The following is a 19383-nucleotide window of genomic DNA, read 5'->3' on the forward strand; positions in this document are numbered from 1 at the left end:
AATATAGAGTTCGTTTTAAACTTATCACGCTTACCCACAAAGCGCTCCATGCTTCAGTACCCCCCTACATCTCCTCCCTTGTCTCAGTCTACCACCCTACACGTGCCCTCCGTTCTGCAAATGACTTGAAACTAAAATCCTCCATAATCCGAACTTCCCACTCCCGTCTCCAAGATTTCTCGCGTGCTGCGCCAATTCTCTGGAATGCACTACCCAGGACAGTTCGATTAATTCCCAATACCCACAGTTTCAAGCGAACCCTAAAAACACATTTCTTTAGACTGGCGTATCACCTAAACACACTCTGTCCATCCCAGCTTTCCCCCATATTAAAATCTTCTTCAACTTCGGGTTCAAACCAACCATGCACATAAAAGCCTCTGTCAGGACTGCACACATACTGGCTGGCGACCAGTCCATGTATTATTATTTATCCTATTCAGTATATCAAGGCTGCATTATACAATATATGTACTTTTTACCTTTTGTGTCTCCCCCACTTCCTCATAGACTGTAAGCTCGCGAGCAGGGCCCTCACTCCGTTCGATATGAGATATGCTTATTCTGTATTGTCTGTATAAGTCCCCCCTAAAATTTGTAAAGTGCTGCGGAATATGTTGGCGCTATAAAAATAAACTATTATTATTATTATTATTATTAAGCAACTAAACGCCTCAAATAGTGAGCAGGATCTGGAGCACCCCATGGGCAAACAGCAATCTATATAGTATGCTCCTTCCCAGAAGCAGCCCAATAGGCGAACACTATTCGGAGGCACAGGTAGTAAGTAATCGGAACGCCCCCTCAATGTCTGTTTTGGCCATTAGGGTGCCCCTTCCCAACTTCTTGAGCCACCTGATTGCCTTGTCAAAGGATGTACAGTATATACTACTGTACTTGGTTCCGCGTCGATGTTGTCGTTTACTGACCTGCCCCTTGGATATGACAAATGGTGGATTAGTCCAAATGTATTGGGTTCCGTTTTTGGCACAACTCCCAACGGGGATACCACTATGTCTTGTAAGGAAAGTGTTCTGAATGGAACTGCCATTCTACCTAAAGATATTTCTTTTTTTAATTTTCTTGTCACGACGTCTGGGTGTTGGTAGGCTGATTTTAGATTTTTATTCCAGCCTTTCTTGATTTTAGAAGGGCATCACATGCCTATATCTGTGTCTCCTCCTCCTTTTACTCCTCCACCTCTTTTCTTTTCGCATGACTATATATACTTGTCACTTTTACATGTGTTAGTTGTGTCTTCTGAGCAGTTTGTCAGCTTTTGGACACCTTTGAAGGTGTTTTCTATGTGTTTCTATGTGTTTCTGTTTGCCTGCCATTGGATTTAACGGTGTTCGACGAACAATTCGACGAACAGTTCGGCGAACATATCGGTGTTCGACGAACCAAACTGTACCCGAACACTATGGGGGTGGCTCAACACTAGTTACAAGTACTAGTACAGTCAGTGTCTGTCCTTACGCTTTGGTCATGATAGACACATTTCCTTGGGGTCAGAATTGTATCAAAAAGATTAAATAATTTACTGCGCATTTACCACAGTTGTAGATTAATTTGGGGATAATTCTAACCTATTGGCTGGCAGTTATCCATCTTTCCTCGCATTTGCTCTTTAGTATAGGTTATTGACCCTTTCATAGACCTCCACAGGTCCACTGTGGTTCATAATCGAGGTATTTGCCACAATTTGTACCTTGCGGCTGTATTTCCAAATGATCATCAAATCAAATTCTGAAAAGTTTTTTTCGCAACATTCAGCAGAACTTTGTGTTTAACGCAGAATTCGTAATTATGTGGAATGGGGATAGCTGATACTGCGCTTATTATAAAGGACTGCTTGACCTTTCACAAACATACCCAGGAGTGATTTGGTTAAAGAAATGAATATCTTTCTGTAAATCCCTCCAGAATGGCTTAATATTAGAAAAGGAATGTTTATCTGAAATGTAGAGATTATATTTTCTGTCTCCCCAGTGTGATGTCACCATACACTGCCTAATCTTATAAAATCCATGGTGTGAATGTCACTAATACCATTTAGCTTGCTTCACATCAGGATACACAATGCAGTATGGGACTCTCGGCTTGTGGGTGCTTTGTTTTGCTTTGGGGTTCTCAAGAGCCATTGATGTGATACCAGGCAAGTATCTCACAGTCTTTAATATACCTATGAATGTCCACTACTATTTCTCCTTGATGCCCCTGAATATAAAACACTACTTTATAGATGTATTTATGGTATATTATTTTTTATTATGGTTGCAGAACAACCATATTCTTTCGATTTTGCCTTCCAAGCTTTAAATCTATAGTAAGCGCAGAGTTTCCTAATTTATTACTAGTTCTAAAAACATGTGACTATCAACAGGTCGAATCCATAATCACGGTCACTATGTCTGCAGTACCTGGGGGAACTATCATTTCAAGACCTTTGATGGCTTTTTTTACCAGTTTCCTGGCAGCTGCAGCTATAACTTGGCCTCACATTGCGGAGACTCCTACCAAGAATTTTCTGTCCATATTCACCGATCCTTAGTTAACGATCATCCGTTCATAGACAAGATCACCATCACCATCAAAGATGTAACAGTTCAAATGAAGAATAACTTATTGGTGCTGAACGGGGACATGTGAGTTAACGCTTATAATGTTCAATCTTTCATGTCTTTAGTGTGTTGGTTGGTTAATGCCAAGTATTTTGTACAAAATTGGAGGGTCTGTAAAGTCCAAAAGGTTTCTGCACACCTACCAAACCTTGATTTGTCAACAAAATGTGGAGCATAGTTATGCAACAAAAACACGAAAACAAAGGGGATGTCACGTAGATACCGCGACATATAGAGGCTGGAAGATCGTGGGCTCTGGTTTTACGAACTCCTGCACTGGTTAGAAGTACTTCACCATCTAATTAAGAGATAATCAAAAATGTTGAAATATAGGGGTAAAAGTGAGCAACAGATGTAAACCCCATAATGGGACTAAATATCATAAGGACTAACGAAGTGCATCATATAGAAGGAAAAACAAAAAAGAGGGGAAGAAAAACTTCGAAGAACGTCCAATGGATGAAAAAGATTGTAGTATACTTTATTAGAAAAGAGAATGAAACAAATGGATCACAAATACAAATATAAAAACAAGAGGAGGGAGATACATGTAAGTACAAGGACAAACGGCTACTAAGGATAAAAACAATCTCATAAATATACAAAAAATATATGGATGAATGCACATAGTGGGGTCAATAACAAAAGGTCCTAAGGCTTTGGATAAAGATCACAGTGTATTCTGAGCAAGTGTATAGCCAAGGGGACTACCCCAACCAAAGGAAACATAAATGAAGATAAGTATAGTTAGAGATCTATAGCAGACTAGGTAGTATGAACACTGAAGAGACATCATACAATAATAATATGGTAGTCATTATATCCAATGGGAAAGCTGCAGGTATGCCCACCCTGATCTACAACCAATAACTCCCGAAATAGGGAGAGAAAAGGGGAGGAAAAATAGACAACTATGTGTCAGTAATACAGTAAGGTCCAATTGCAGCTATCATGGGAAAATTTCCCGAGATCTGTAAACACATAACAGCTACCATGTGAGGTTACATACTTACAATTAGAGTGTAGCCGAAGCCTAGCGCAAACACGCCACCCTCAACCCTACGCGCGTTTCGGCTGGGAACGCCTTCGTCAGGGGGTGAAACGCGCGTAGGGTTGAGGGTGGCGTGTTTGCGCTAGTATGTAACCTCACATGGTAGCTGTTATGTGTTTACAGATCTCGGGAAATTTTCCCATGATAGCTGCAATTGGACCTTACTGTATTACTGACACATAGTTGTCTATTTTTCCTCCCCTTTTCTCTCCCTATTTCGGGAGTTATTGGTTGTAGATCAGGGTGGGCATACCTGCAGCTTTCCCATTGGATATAATGACTACCATATTATTATTGTATGATATCTCTTCAGTGTTCATACTACCTAGTCTGCTATAGATCTCTAACTATACTTATCTTCATTTATGTTTCCTTTGGTTGGGGTAGTCCCCTTGGCTATACACTTGCTCAGAATACACTGTGATCTTTATCCAAAGCCTTAGGACCTTTTGTTATTGACCCCACTATGTGCATTCATCCATATATTTTTTGTATATTTATGAGATTGTTTTTATCCTTAGTAGCCGTTTGTCCTTGTACTTACATGTATCTCCCTCCTCTTGTTTTTATATTTGTATTTGTGATCCATTTGTTTCATTCTCTTTTCTAATAAAGTATACTACAATCTTTTTCATCCATTGGACGTTCTTCGAAGTTTTTCTTCCCATCTAATTAATCAGTGCAGGTTTTTCCTTGCTGGCAGTGCAAGGGTGAATCTGTTCGGTTGAGGCTCCTGGAGCTTTCCTACTTGAATTGCTTCAGCTGTTCAGTTTTGGCCACTCCTCTCTGCTATATATGCTCGCCTCTGGCACTTAGCAGTTGCCAGTGTTAATTCTTCCTGCCTGGTTAGGAGTTGGAGGTGTAGTTCGTGGTTGAAGTTGGCGTTTGGAGATTTGTTCTGGAGATTGTTGCTTGGAATTCTGTTTGTGTGCACATCCTCATCCTTTCCTATTTGGTTTCTCCTTCTTTTAACTCCCCTATGTTCCACTCTGTTGTTTGGTGTGTGAATCTTGTATGGTTGGTATTTTCATTTATCCCTGTCTGTCTTCCCTTGTTTGCCTGGTTAGTGTTATCCTATACACTTCGGCTTCTCACCTCCCTGGATGGGGGAGGAGACAGATAAAGGTTTTTTTAGGAGCATAGCAAGGCAGGTGAACCCGGCATCTCCACCTTCAGGAGTAATCCAGGGGACAGGGATAGACTAGGGCGCCCCTAGTTCTAGGGACCTGGTTAGCGCTCACAGTTCTAAGGCACAGCTTGATAGGGGATCTATGATACATCTAACATTGTGGAACGTGGAAAGTCAAATCTAATTATAAAAAGTTTTTAACAATATATTGGGAAAAAAGGTTCAGTAGCCCTCCTTTTGCCCATCAGAAAATAAAGATATAAAAGAATAACATGTTTGGTATCTCTGCATCCGTAAAAAGTCAGATCCATGACAATATGAAGTGAATTAACCCATATAGAAAGAGATGTGAAGAAAAAAGACAAAATGCTATAATTGCCTTTTTTTTTTAGTAATACCTCACTAAACAAGTGCACTAAAAAGTGATCAAATTGTCCTATATAACTCAAAATGGTGTCAGGAAAAATGACTGCTGTGTAAAAAAATAAATTCCCTAGCAAGGATTCACTGGCAGAGAAGTTAAAAAGTTCTCTGAAAATGCTGACACATACATTTTTTTTTACAAAGTTTTGAAATATTTTTAACCACTGAATGCAAAAAAAACTCAATATCGGTATTGCTGTAATGGTACTGACACGGAGAATCATGTTGACAGGTCATTTTTTACAACACAATAAAAGCTGAAAAATGAAAACGAAAAATCAGTGGTAGAATTGCATTTCAATTCACCTCACTTGGTGTCTGGTGCCTCCTGGTCCAACCACACCCCCACCACTGATTAGGAGCTTTCTGTCAATGCAAATTGTACACAAAAAGCTGCCAATCAGTGGTGCGGGGTTATACAGGGCTCAGCATTCTGAGTACTGTTAGATCTTCAGCAGAGAAAACAGTGGTTGTATCAAAATGACAGCAAGCAGACCAGCAAGTGACACATCATTGGAATCAGGGTCTCTGTCCCTCCCTCATGCTGTTGTCAGATTACATAGCAAAAATCTGCTGACATATTCCCTTTAAGCAAATTACATGGTAAAGTTAATTTTGGTATTTAAAAACAAAACTCGCCTTGCAAAAAAACAAGCCTTCCTTTGGCTATTTTGACATAAACATAAAAAATGTGTGCTTCTTAGAAGAAATGGATGAAAAAAAAAACAAAAGCCCTTACGTGAAACAATGGCCCGATGCGGAAAGTGCTAATTTTTGTGCATTATCGAAGCATAAGGAATTAATGTCAAATTAACATTCGCTACACCTGTATGTGTGTATTTTTTATTGATAAATCTGGTTTGTGTGTTCATTGTTTGTGAACCTGTTAAGCAGACCATTGGCTGGTGCTCCTGTTCGACATTTGTCTCTCACACTGACAATGACAATTAGATTGCTTGATTGGTACTAAATGTTACCAAGTCTCATAGTTATCAGTTTTATATATTTTTTGACAATAATAAGTTATGGGAAAACTTTTGCACATTGTATCTTGAATTTTGTTCTAGTTAAAGCTATCAACGAGGAGCATGTGTGACTCAGTTTTGAGATGCATGGGGCATGTGATTGCAAACTGTTAAAATGAGCTTTACCTTTCAATATCACAAAATCGTATAACTTGTTCAGGTGAAACAGCTCACTGTTAGGTACAAACGGCTGTACTGGAAATCAGGTTAGTTGCGACTAAAATTTGCAGACTTGATTGATCTTCTCATGAAATCTTGTCTGCACTCACATAGCTGTTACCGTAATGCTCTTAGTATTCCATCCTCATATGATCATCATGAGTATTCTATTCCCTTAGAATTCCATTATTTTCTTTCCCCTGTATTTTGCAGCACCCTCTATTATAGCACTTTAATGCTATAATGTTTTCTGTCATGTTTTCACTAACTATAATCGCCATTTAACAAAAATCACCTTTTTAAAGGTCCACTAGTCAAAGGGAATAAAATACTAAAGCTTAGGGCTAAGGTATAAATGCTAAAAAAGGACTTGGGTCCATATTAGTGACCTATCCCCACATTAATTGCTAATGGTGCTTGATTCTGTGTTTCATATTGTCCGGGCTGCCTAAAGAAAAATAATTTGTACTGATGTTTTTGGGAAAATTTACCATAATTTTCCATAGTCGAGATTAAATCTGTTTTGTTAAGAACACAGGGAGTCTTGATCTGCATTCCTCCAAGTGTTCAGTTATTAGATTTCATGATCTCGTAATTTCTCTATAAAGCTGGTTGATATGGGGTAGCATTACATGGTTACTTGGCAGAGAATAATTTAATCAGTTTTGTAGTTTTAAAATAACTATTGTTGTCTCAGGCAACCTGAGATGTTTCTGGATTTGACCCATGCTTAACTTCTTCGCCTTATCCTCTCTGGATTACTTTTTTCAGCATTACATACTGGCCTCACATTGGTTTCCTCAAAGTGATGATAATTATCTGATTTATAAAACATCATGTACTCAAGGGAAATTCATCCTGAGATTTTCTTCTGAAAATCTTATCTATAGATTTTAGCTGATAAATTGTCTTTTCTCTGAATTGTTTTTGTGTACATGAAAAGGGGCTCAGGGCTCATGCTGTGGGCTGCTACTGACTTCTCTTCACCCTGAAACGTCTCTTATAAATGGGAACCCCCCCCTTGTGTGCTGTGTTTCGGTATTTGTTCTGCTCTTACTTGTAGGTCGGAAGCCTCTGCTACATCTCTGTCCTCGGCACTGGGATTAGCAACACACACACACCAGGAGACCTTGGGTCTGGTTCAACAGGTTCAGTTTTACTGTACAGTTCAGATGCATTTGGCTACGGCATACAGAATGAGACAGAGTCCCCTCCGGTTGTTGATCCCTTTGCACAGTACACTATCAGCTTTTGCCTTCATTCTGCTTGAACTGTCCCTTCCTCAACAGCTTCTGTTGGCACTAGGGACTCGAAGTCCGGCAACCCAGCTTTCTTGAGGCCCACCACCATTTCCACTCGCTCTTCCCTGACCGGCCTCTTCCTCTTAGGAGAGAATGCGACCAGGACTTCAATGCCTTCTCCGGGCCGTAGACCCCGGACCGTCCAGAGATTTACGCTAGACTTTCGGTGTGCCCTCCTGCTGGTTGGAAGCTTGGTACTGTTAGGGTCTGTGTCACCCTGGCCTGGATGCCACAAAATGTAATAAAGCTGTGTCTGAGAGCAAGGGGGAGGTTCTCTAGTCAGGGGAACATTAGCATGCAGTACCTCCTGTCTCAGGCCAGTAGGGGGAGCAGGCTTCCCCTATAAAAACTGGTACTGGGGGCAGGGTTAGAGAGAACTGGATGACCTGTCTCAGCACTGAGACGTGTCCCGGAGCAGAGCAGGGACAGAAAGTTGTATTGCACCTAAGAGGAAGTGTGGCAGGAGGAGTGCCACAAGCCAGAGACAAGAGGCGAAGAGAGCCTGTCTTGGCAGATAACGGACTTAATTTACCAGACTTTGGTGTCTGAGGCTGGGAGGATTCCACATCCCCCAGCAGATAACCAGTCCGCAGGGGACTGTATATTCCTTGGCCTAAGAAGCCTGGAGGCCCTGCCACAACAGAAGGGACCAGCAAAGCCGTACAAGGCTGGGAGCAGAAAGGAACCCACGTCGCAGGTCATACAGGCGAGAATACACGGAGAGCTCGGAAACGTGGGCTGTTACCCTATAAGGAGGAGATAGCCAGAAGGAGCACAGAAAGCACGGTAGGCCTACACCCTCACCCTGACCAGGGCCAATTTCCCCGTTGCTCTCAGACATCCAGGTCCCCTCCTAGTCGGGACTGTTTGTGGGTCAATTTACCTGTTCTAGTAAAGACCCTGGACTGCAACCTGTTGTCTGTGTGCTCCTTGCTCCTCCAGCACTATCAGCACTGGGACTCTCACTACCATCACTCCCACCATCCATTATACTGCCCTGGGGCCGCACTCTTCCCGTGGGGAGTCACACTACCCTAGCTGCACACCTCATCAGCCCCAGCGGTCTGCATGCAGTGGCGGTTCCTAATAACCGCAATCCACGGGTGGCGTAGTCGGACATTACCAACACCACGTAGCAGACTACCATTGGTCTGACCACCCTGAGCCACGGAACTGGGTCGCCGCTACTACCCCCATCGTTCCCTACTGCCCAGATCCGAGTGCCCCACGGCCCAGGGGGCGAGTCAGCTTTGGCGTAGTCGGCAGGATTGCAACCAACCCGCCATAAACGGGTATTGCGTGCCTAGAAAAGACTTTGCACTTACCTTAAAAGAGGTTTTCCGCCATCCGGAGCCGTTTCCCGCCATTTCCAGCCATCTTCCATCGGTTCCTGCCATCTTCAGCCGCTTTCCCGCCATCGGACGCCATCTTCAGGACGCCGCGCGGGAAGAAGAGGGGCGTGGACGTCCAAACCGCGCGAGATCCGAAGCTCCGCCCCACGCACCGACGCTGCGCAAGGTCCTGGAAGGGAGAGAGAGCGACGTTGACGTCATCAGGACGCGACGCAAGGTCCTCGTCCGGAGCAGCACCAGCAGAGCCGCGGCCTACAGAAGAGGATCGTCGGAAGGTAGGCCACGCTTAACTAGGGGGGAGGAAGATGTCGGACACAGAGGCGCCCACTACCACCAACGCAGCTGCAGCAGCGGTGATGCCCTTTTCCCTGCCCTACATCCCTGGAGCGGCCTGGCTGCCCAAGTACTCAGGGGACCCCCATGCCCTAACTGACTTTAAGGAAAGGCTGTACAGTTTGTTCCAAGTCTACCCCCTGACAGAGGAACAGAAGGTCAGCATACTAACAGGGCAGTTAACTGGCGCAGCCCAAAGGGAGGTAAAATCATGGCCCACTGAGGAGAAAAGGACTGTGAAGGGTATTCTGGCCCGGCTGCGGGGTACCTTTGACACACGTACCTCCGCTGAGATTAAAATGAGGTTCTATGGATGTAAGCAGCGGGCACAGGACAGCATCAGAGACTATGCCCTAAATCTGCAGGAAGCCTTGAGGGCTATTCAACAAACTGACCCTGGCAGTGTGCAGGAAACGGATAAGCTGCTAACAGAACAATTCATAGAAGGTCTGCTGTCTAGCGCCCACAGGGCCCAACTGCGCCTCATGTTCTTTCAGAACCCCGACCTGACCTTTGCCCAATTTAAGGACAGGGCCATAAGGGTGCTCCGTGAATCTGCAACCAGTGGCGCTATAAACCCCCGGCGCCCTGCTCTCACCTACCACCAGGAGGCGGCGCCCTCCTCTATGGACCCCGTGGGGGCTGATGCACAGGCCCTGAACCAAGCCCCGTCGAAAGACCTGCACCACCAAGTCCAGGAGCTGACCAGAAGCGTCGCGGCGTTGACCAGGACCGTCCAGGCGTTACAAGTGGACCCGTCAAGACCCATCGAGCTGGCTTCAAGTCCAGAGGATGTCCCGTGGCGTCGACAGAGGAGGATCCCATCGTTCCGAGGGAGGCCCACAGACCGCTACGCAGAGGATGGACAGCCCATTTGCCGTCGATGCAACCAGCCTGGACACATTTCCAGGTACTGTAATTTAAACGGGTCCAACCTGGGGCAGAGTGCCGACCCCCAGGCATAAGATCACCAGGCCCTTACAATTGGCGTGATAAGTACGTGGGGGGGCGCCCGGTTTTACCCGTGATGCTGGACGGTACCCCCATGAGCGCCTTGCTGGATACTGGGTCGCAAGTAACCACAATCCCTTATGTACTTTTTAAGCAGTATTGGACTGATGCTGATATCACACGGTATCCAGACAGTAACTTGAGCATCATCGCCAGTAATGGCTTACCCGTGCTGCAGATGGGGTTCAAGGAGATGACCATTAAAATTGGTAAAGTTGAACTGCCGGCACAGGGAGTAATTATTGTGGACATTGACCGTCGTGAAAGTCACCCTAAAATAACTGTGGGTACTAACGTGATTGAAAATTGTCTTTCAGAGGTAATTGTAATTCTACAACAGGTGGCGGTGAATGCTAGTTCCAGCCAACAGAGAGTCCTCAACAAGGAGATAAAAGCCCTGATGAGACGGCAGCAGGTAGAACTGTCTGGTGGTGAGATCGGTAGCGTAAGACTGAGTGACCCATTCCCCATTTCCATGCCTCCCAAAAGTGAAATGATGATCTGGTGTCGGACTGCAATCGGGTTGAGAGGTAGAGACTACCAAGCCATGGTAGAACCCGTGTACTCGGACAGCAGGCCCACCATTTTGACAGCTATGGGGGTGGTTGATGTCCGTCATGGGAGGGTGCCCGTTCGCATTCTCAACATTGGGGAGAGGGAAGCACACTTACCCAGGTACGCTACACTCGCCAAACTGTTTGTTGTCGACACAAAGCTATCAGGGCCGTGGAACCCTTGCCTCCATCTCCCCAGGCGGAGGGTAATGGCTCCCAGAAACAAAAGGAGGACTGGTGCCAGAAACTCCACGTGGGTGCTGACTCCACTCCCCTGCACCAAAAACAAGGAGTCTACAGGTACAGGAGTACGAGAGAGTCTTTAGTAAGCACCCGCTAGACTTCGGCAGAGTAAAAGGGATAGAACACCACATCCCCACCGGGAGCCACCCACCAATAAAAGAGAGACACAGGCCTGTACCCCCTGCACATTATCAGAACGCCAAGGGTATGCTGAGGGAAATGAAAGAAGCTGGGGTCATTAGAGATAGCTGTAGCCCCTGGGCAGCCCCCCTGGTTCTTGTGAAAAAGAAAGACGGCACCATGAGAATGTGCGTGGACTATAGACAAATCAACCGTATCACCCACAAAGACGCATATCCGCTGCCTAGAATAGAGGAGTCTTTAGCCGCACTAAAATCAGCTAACTTCTTTTCTACTTTGGACCTTACTAGCGGGTACTGGCAGGTTCCTGTGGCAGAGGCTGACAAGGAGAAGACCGCCTTCACCACCCCGATGGGACTGAGTGAGTTCAACTGTATGCCTTTCGGGCTCTGCAACGCACCAGGGACCTTCCAGCGGCTGATGGAATGCTGTCTGGGGCACCGAAACTTCGAGACGGTCCTCCTTTACCTGGACGACGTGATCGTCTATTCGAAGACCTACGAGGACCATCTCAAACACCTGGCTGAGGTGTTCGAAGCCCTGGCAGGCTATGGCCTGAAGGTGAAACCATCGATGTGTCACCTGCTGAAACCAAAGGTCCAGTACCTAGGGCACGTGGTAAGCGCGGAAGGAGTAGCCCCCGACCCTGACAAGGTCACGGCAATCAAGAGCTGGCCAAGCCCCTCGAACATCAAAGAGGTGAGACAGTTTCTCGGGTTGGTAGGCTACTACCGAAGGTTCATCCCCTGGTTCACTAAGATGGCAGCTCCTATGCAGGACCTCCTGATCGGACAGTCTAAGTCCAGGAGTCAAAAGCCACCCTTCAAGTGGGATAAACCGGAAGAGGAGTCCTTCCGCCAGCTAAAGATAGCCCTCACTGGGGATGAGATCCTGGCCTACCCTGATTATGGCCAGCCTTTCATTCTCCACACAGACGCCAGTAATGTGGGACTGGGAGCCGTACTGTCCCAAAACCAACAGGGCAGAGAACGGGTGATCGCATACGCCAGCCGGAAGCTGAGGCCCACCGAGAGAAACCCGGAGAATTACAGCTCCTTCAAGCTAGAATTCTTGGCGGTGGTGTGGGCCGTGATGGAATGCTTCAAGCATTACCTGGCCTCCGCAAAGTTCACCGTGTACACGGACAACAACCCGTTGACACACCTGGACAATGCAAGACTGGGTGCCCTGGAACAGCGGTGGATGGCCCGTCTCTCCAACTATGACTTCGTGATCAAGTACCGGGCAGGCAAAACCAATGCCAACGCGGACGCCCTATCAAGAATGCCTCACTTACCTGAAGGTGACGAAGACCCAGAAGAGCTGGAGGAGGTAGAACTTCCCGCGTTTCACCGGTATGGAGCCGCTCAATACGCCCACCGCGTGAAGGAGGAGGATCTAACAACCGTGATGATCAATCCCCTACCTCACCACAGCTGGGCCGAGACCCAAGATAGTGACCCTGCAATCCGCCTGGTGAAAGATCTCCTGTGACGGGAAGACGCCCGCTTAGATCCAGATGCCCCAGAGGAAGCCAAGCAGCTATGGAAAGAGAAGAGCAAGCTGTTCCTCTACGAAGGCAAGTTTTGCAGAAGGATTGTCAACCACCGGACGCACGAGCTGACCTGGCAAGTCGTGGTCCCAAGGCGAGATGCAGCTATGGTCCTGGGGGCTTACCATGACAGAGCGGGACACTTCGGTTGGAAGAAACTGGAGTTCCTACTAAGAGGAAGGTTCTTTTGGGTTGGCATAAGAGGAGCTGTAGAAAAATGGTGCAGAGACTGTGGCCCTTGTCACCTAAGGAGGAAGGACCGTGCCAGCCAGAAGACACCCTTGAGGCCCATCGTCACCACGCAGCCTCTTGAGCTGGTAGCTCTGGACCATGTCAAATTGGCTCCCAGCCGGTCAGGATACATCTATGCCCTGACAATCGTGGACCACTATTCCCGTTTTCTAGTGGTGGTCCCGGTAAAGGACTTGACAGCCCAAACAGCGGCCAGAGCCTTCCAGCAATACTTCTGCCGTCCACACGGGTATCCGGAACAGGTCCTGACAGACCAGGGTCCAGCGTTCGAGGCTGAAATCTTCCAGGAGTTCTGCAACCTCTATGGCTGTAAGAAGATTCGGACAACGCCTTACCATCCACAAACCAACGGGATGTGTGAGAAGATGAACAATATAGTTATCGACCTCCTGAAGACGTTGCCCCTGGAGGAACGCAGCCTGTGGCCAGAAAAACTTCCGGACCTGATAGACTTATACAATCATATCCCGGTGAATGCTACCAACTGCACCCTGGCTTACCTGATGCGAGCCAGACCAGGTAAGCTGCCCGTAGACCTGGAGATGGGAGTCCTAACACCTGAGGACACCTCCCCGGATGCGGACTGGGATACGGAAAGGCAACTGCAGTATAGGAAGGTACAGGAGAGTGTGGAGAGGAGCCTGGTCCAGGTGAGAGAAAGGCAAGAAAGACTCTTCAACCAACACGCCCCTGCTGGTCCCCTAGAACCTGGTGAGCAGGTCCTGAAGCGGAAGAGAAGGCTACATAAGTTGGACGACCAGTGGGAAAGGGAACCCTACACCGTACTGCAGTCTGACCACGACAACCCAAAGATGTGCGTAATCACCAAGGACGGAGGAGAAACCACTAGTGTCGTCTCCAGGGACCACCTCAAAAGATGCCCCGAGCAACTCCGTAGTGCAGAAGAGGATCAGAGTGACCTTGAACCCGCAGAGGACAAGGAAGAAATGATCAGCACCGTTCTCGGAGAGTTCCTTCAGTCCTGGACTCGCATAAATGATGCCATAGTGGTACCCGTCCTGCATTTCCTGCAACCGGCACAGCAACAACCAACACCAGAGCCGGAAGGTGAAGAGGAGCGAGCAGTTCCAGAGGCAGAAGAGCCTGTACCAGCAGCCCAGGAGAGTCAACCTCTGCTGACAGTGAGCCTGCCATGCCTGCGGTAAGCCAAAGGACCCGCAGACAGCTGCCTGCCCTACCTGTACACCCAGCTGGTAGCTGCACCCCTAACGCTAGTTGGGAAAGCCAAGTCAGTCCACCACCAGACAGTGGGTTAAGGAGATCAACCAGGAGCACAAAAGGGCAGATACCCGCTCGCTGGAAAATATAGAGCGCGCTAAAATTGTAAATAACCCTGTTGCCAAATGTTGAATTGTTTGCCAAGTTACATGCATGTTTGGTAATTCTGTGTTTCAGTTTCTGGCAGCTACCGTAAGGACTCAAAGGTTATGGACTTTTTATAACCGGGACCTTGTATGGACTGCGTTTGGAGCCAAACCCAGGAATGAACTAAGACTGTAAAGGACTTGGGGTAGGACAGACCCCCACCTGGTTAAGGCTCCCCGTTATGTTGGTGATATGGACACCCGGTCACAGACCACACTGTGACCTTAAGAACTCAATCTGTGCGCCGTCTGTCTGTTAATGTTTTATAGTCATGTATATTGTCTTTGTTTATTGTTTAGTCCCGGAGTACTAAAATTCTACTAGGGGGGAATGTGTCACCCTGGCCTGGATGCCACAAAATGTAATAAAGCTGTGTCTGAGAGCAAGGGGGAGGTTCTCTAGTCAGGGGAACATTAGCATGCAGTACCTCCTGTCTCAGGCCAGTAGGGGGAGCAGGCTTCCCCTATAAAAACTGGTACTAGGGGCAGGGTTAGAGAGAACTGGATGACCTGTCTCAGCACTGAGACGTGTCCCGGAGCAGAGCAGGGACTGAAAGTTGTATTGCACCTAAGAGGAAGTGTGGCAGGAGGAGTGCCACAAGCCAGAGACAAGAGGCGAAGTAAGCCTGTCTTGGCAGATAAAGGATCTAATTAACCAGACTTTGGTGTCTGAGGCTGGGAGGATTCCACATTCTCCAGCAGATAACCAGTCCGCAGGGGACTGTATATTCCTTGGCCTAAGAAGCCTGGAGGCCCTGCCACAACAGAAGGGACCAGAAAATCCGTACCAGGCCGGGAGCAGAAAGGAACCCACGTCGCAGGCCATACAGGCGAGAATACACGGAGAGCTCGGAAACGTGGGCTGTTACCCTATAAGGAGGAGATAGCCAGAAGGAGCACAGAAAGCACGGTAGGCCTACACCCTCACCCTGACCAGGGTCAATTTCCCCGTTGCTCTCAGACATCCAGGTCCGCTCCTAGTCGGGACTGTTTGTGGGTCAATTTACCTGTTCTAGTAAAGACCCTGGACTGCAACCTGTTGTCTGTGTGCTCCTTGCTCCTCCAGCACTATCAGCACTGGGACTCTCACTACCATCACTCCCACCATCCATTATACTGCCCTGGGGCCGCACTCTTCCCGTGGGGAGTCATACTACCCTAGCTGCACACCTCATCAGCCCCAGCGGTCTGCATGCAGCGGCGGTTCCTAATAACTGCAATCCACGGGTGGCGTAGTCGGACATTACCAACACCACGTAGCAGACTACCATTGGTCTGACCACCCTGAGCCACAGAACCGGGTCGCCACTACTACCCCCATCGTTCCCTACTGCCCGGATCCGAGTGCCCCACGGCCCAGGGGGCAAGTCAGGTCCATCACAGCTTGTATGTAAACTTCAACCTTGCACTAACACTGTCTGAGACTTCCTATCAGGAAGTGCTTCTCCTTTTTGTTTGCCATAACCCTTCCCAGTATGTGGGCTATTCCCAAACCATTTAACTGTTTTTTAACCAGTATGTACTAACTATATCCCTACAGCCTTCCACTGGTTCCATTATTGGACAGCCCTCCCTAATCCTCGGAGATAGCCTTGAGGTTAAACCTTCAGGAAACCAAACACAAACTGGTCCTAAGGATAAAACAAACTTTTATATATAAATAATATAGGCAAACAAAAAAACACTTTTTTATCAAATTCAATCCACTTGACATCTTCTTGAACCATGCTCACCCTCTTACGTACATACAGTAGTGCTTTAAAGTATGTGAATCTTTCAAAATTTCTGCATTAATTTGACCTAAAACTACATCAGATTTTTATATAAGTGCAAAAGGAGATAAAGAAAACCAAATCAAACAAATGAGTCAAAATATTAGACTTTGTCATTGTTTATTGAAGTAAATGAACCAATATCACATGTCTATGAGTGGCAAAAGTATGTGAACCTTTAAGATTAATTGACAATTTGAAGTTGAAATTAGAATCCGGTGTTTTCAATAAATGGGATGACAATCATGTATGAGTGGACGACCTGTTTTATTTAAAAAAAAACAGATCTATTAAAGTTTGATCTTCACAGTACATGTTTGTGTAAGAGTATCATGGCATGAACAAGAAGATTTCTGAGGACCTCAGAAGAAGAGTTTTTAATGTTCCACCAATACACAGTCAGGAAGATTGTTCACGCATGGAGAAAATTCAAGAACATTATTACCCTCCCCAGGTGTGGTCCAAGAACAAAGATCGCTAAAAGAACAAGGTGTATTGTAATCCGCAAGGTCACAAAGGAACCCAAGGTAACCTCTAGACAACTAAAGGCCTCTCTCTCATTAGGTAATGTTAATTTTCATGAGTCCACCATCAGGAGTGTGCATGGCAGAATTCCAAGTAGATAGCTCTTCCCTCCCAAAAAAATGCTGCCTATGTCCCATATACATATGCCAGAAGGATACTAAAATAATGTATTGTGGATGGATAAAACTAAAATCAAGTTGTTTTTATTTTTAATGAGAAGTTTTATGTGTGGAGAAAGAGAAACACTGTGTTACAGTATAAAAACCTCATAACATATGGTAGTGGGAATGTCATGTTTGCAGCCTGTTTTGCTGCATCAGTGCTAGCATGGCTTGTCATCATTGATGGATCAATAAATTCTGAATTTTATTAGCAACTTCTAAAGAAAAATGTTTATGAGTTGAATCTTAAGAGAACGTGGGTCATGCAGCAAGATAATATCAAAAGACTGATCGTCACTTCCAAACAGAAAGACAAATGTGAACAGGTGTAAGCTAAGAGAGCAGCTCTATATGTAGCTAACAAATTAGAGCTGCACTCTGAGTGCAGAGTGCAGCTTTAATTTGTTAGATGCAGCAAGATATTGACCCAGAGAATCCACAATTAAAGTTTTGAAATAGCTAAATCAAAGTCCTGACCTTAGTCAGGACAAATAGTTCATGGGAGAAAACTCACCAGCACAACAGAGTTGAAGCTGTTTTGTAGGAGGAGTAAGCTAAAATTTCCTGCAAGCAGATGTGCAGGACTAATCAACAATTACTGGAAACATTTAGCTGCAGTTATTGATGCACAAAGGGACACACCAGATACTGATTCAAGGGTTCACATATTTTTGTTACTCATAGACATGTGATGTTGGATAATTTTTTCTAAAAAAAAAAGACAAAATGTAATATTTTTGACTTATTTGTCTGATGTGGTTCTCTTTATTTATTTTTAGGACTTCTGTTAAAAGCTGATGTATCTTTAGGTCAAATTTATGTAGAAATGTGAACAATTCTGAAGGGAATACAAACTCTCAAGCACCACTGTAAATGGTCACCTCTAAGTGGAGAGATTATTTGCTTCGAGATATAACAATGGATCACCTGAAGTGTAGAACTAGCTTACTAGTGAACAGAATGTTAAAATGATGAAGTAATAAAATGTAATACTCTAGAGCTGGTTATTTCTCCTCCTACCATTCACAAGTCTTTCCCCTGTTTATTAAGACACCAAGGAGATGAAAAATAAACATATGTTAAAGCAAAACTTTAACCTAGTGCAAATTGAAAGAATGACTGCCCTGAAAAGAGCAATTTAATCACCAATACTGGAACCTCACTCTGCCCTCACTAAATGATCCCTACATTGTATATTAACGTTTCAAAGCTCCTACCTCCAGCTCCAGTATCTATATACCTTCATATATTATTATTGAGGAACCAACAACTCAGGTTACTGTGATCTTCTGATAATTAAGATTATCATAATCCTATTTAACGTAGCTTTTACAGGTCTCCTAACCCACTATGTCAGAGGGCATAGTGACGCTGAGCTGAAAATATATCTTCATATGATTTGTACCAGTATTTATATAGCCTTGTGTGTGTTTTTGATACATCCTTCAAAGGAGACAATAGAAGAACAATGTCATTCAGTTACAATTTTATTTTCTCTTCTTCAAATACAGTGTAACAAAAAGATTTATAGTTACTGTCACTTTTAGAGGTACAATACACTTGCAGGTTACACCCCTCTGATGAGGCACAGAAACTTAAATGTTGTAATACATGCTAGCTGGTTCTGGTGCATAATGACCTTAATTGAAAAAATAAAACACTAAACAATTGAGTACATTTTGACCTCAGTTCCTTTACAGGAGTTACACCCCAGGACTGTTTTACTTCTCATAGGCCTCAACTATCAATCCAATTCCCACTGAAACCCAGGTTGTTAACAGCCCATGTGTTATACACCAAAGTCGTGCTTCTATGAGCCAAGCTCTGTTTCTTTGACCACGTACTGTCATCTAGAGCTCTGCCTTTACTGATCTGTCTTCAAAAGTCCTATCTCCCCTTGGTAGACCATGCACTTCAGGCACCTCTTTCCCTTCACCCAACCCCAACTCCTTGAGAGACCAACTCTTACGTCTTTGAGACAACTTTTTTTCATCTACTATACTATACAAATAAACTACCTATCCTTCTCCAGACAACAGCTATTTACAAGACCTCATAGAACTGGACTTTATAACTGCCCTTTGCCGAGCAAGCTTTAGCCTCCTCTGGGTTTGAGCCCAGCACCCCTTCCATGTTCCCTCCAGACAAAAATTATCTCCCCAACCACAGAAGATTCCCTTACAGCTATCGTCCTCCTCCATGCCAGCTTCTCCAACCCCTGTTTTGCAAGCAGTCACTGTATTAACTCACAATATGCTGGGTGAATTTCTATTCGGCTCTCTTCTTACGCCCAAGTCATGCCACCTCACTTCCAGCCCTCTGCCATTCTTCAGTAGGCAAGCCACTTCAAGCTTCCAGTCTACCACCACTCCCAATGTCCAATCCTGTAC

The 19383-nt window shown here is 45.5% G+C and overlaps 1 protein-coding gene across 1 annotated transcript in view; it reads left to right on the forward strand.

Annotated features, from left to right (window-relative positions):
- The first annotated feature begins 2082 nt into the window (after positions 1-2082).
- LOC141173622 (mucin-2-like) overlaps positions 2083-19383 on the forward strand; it is a 212298-nt gene continuing 194997 nt past the window's right edge. The window contains exons 1-2 of the mRNA XM_073657923.1: positions 2083-2158; positions 2387-2648. Of these exons, the coding sequence (XP_073514024.1) occupies positions 2083-2158; positions 2387-2648 (338 nt within the window). The remainder of the gene's footprint in view (positions 2159-2386; positions 2649-19383) is intronic.

Source organism: Phyllobates terribilis, unplaced genomic scaffold (assembly GCF_046119375.1).
Source record: "Phyllobates terribilis strain yellow unplaced genomic scaffold, ASM4611937v1 Scaffold_13__5_contigs__length_258822181, whole genome shotgun sequence".
NCBI classification, from domain to species: Eukaryota; Metazoa; Chordata; class Amphibia; order Anura; family Dendrobatidae; genus Phyllobates; species Phyllobates terribilis.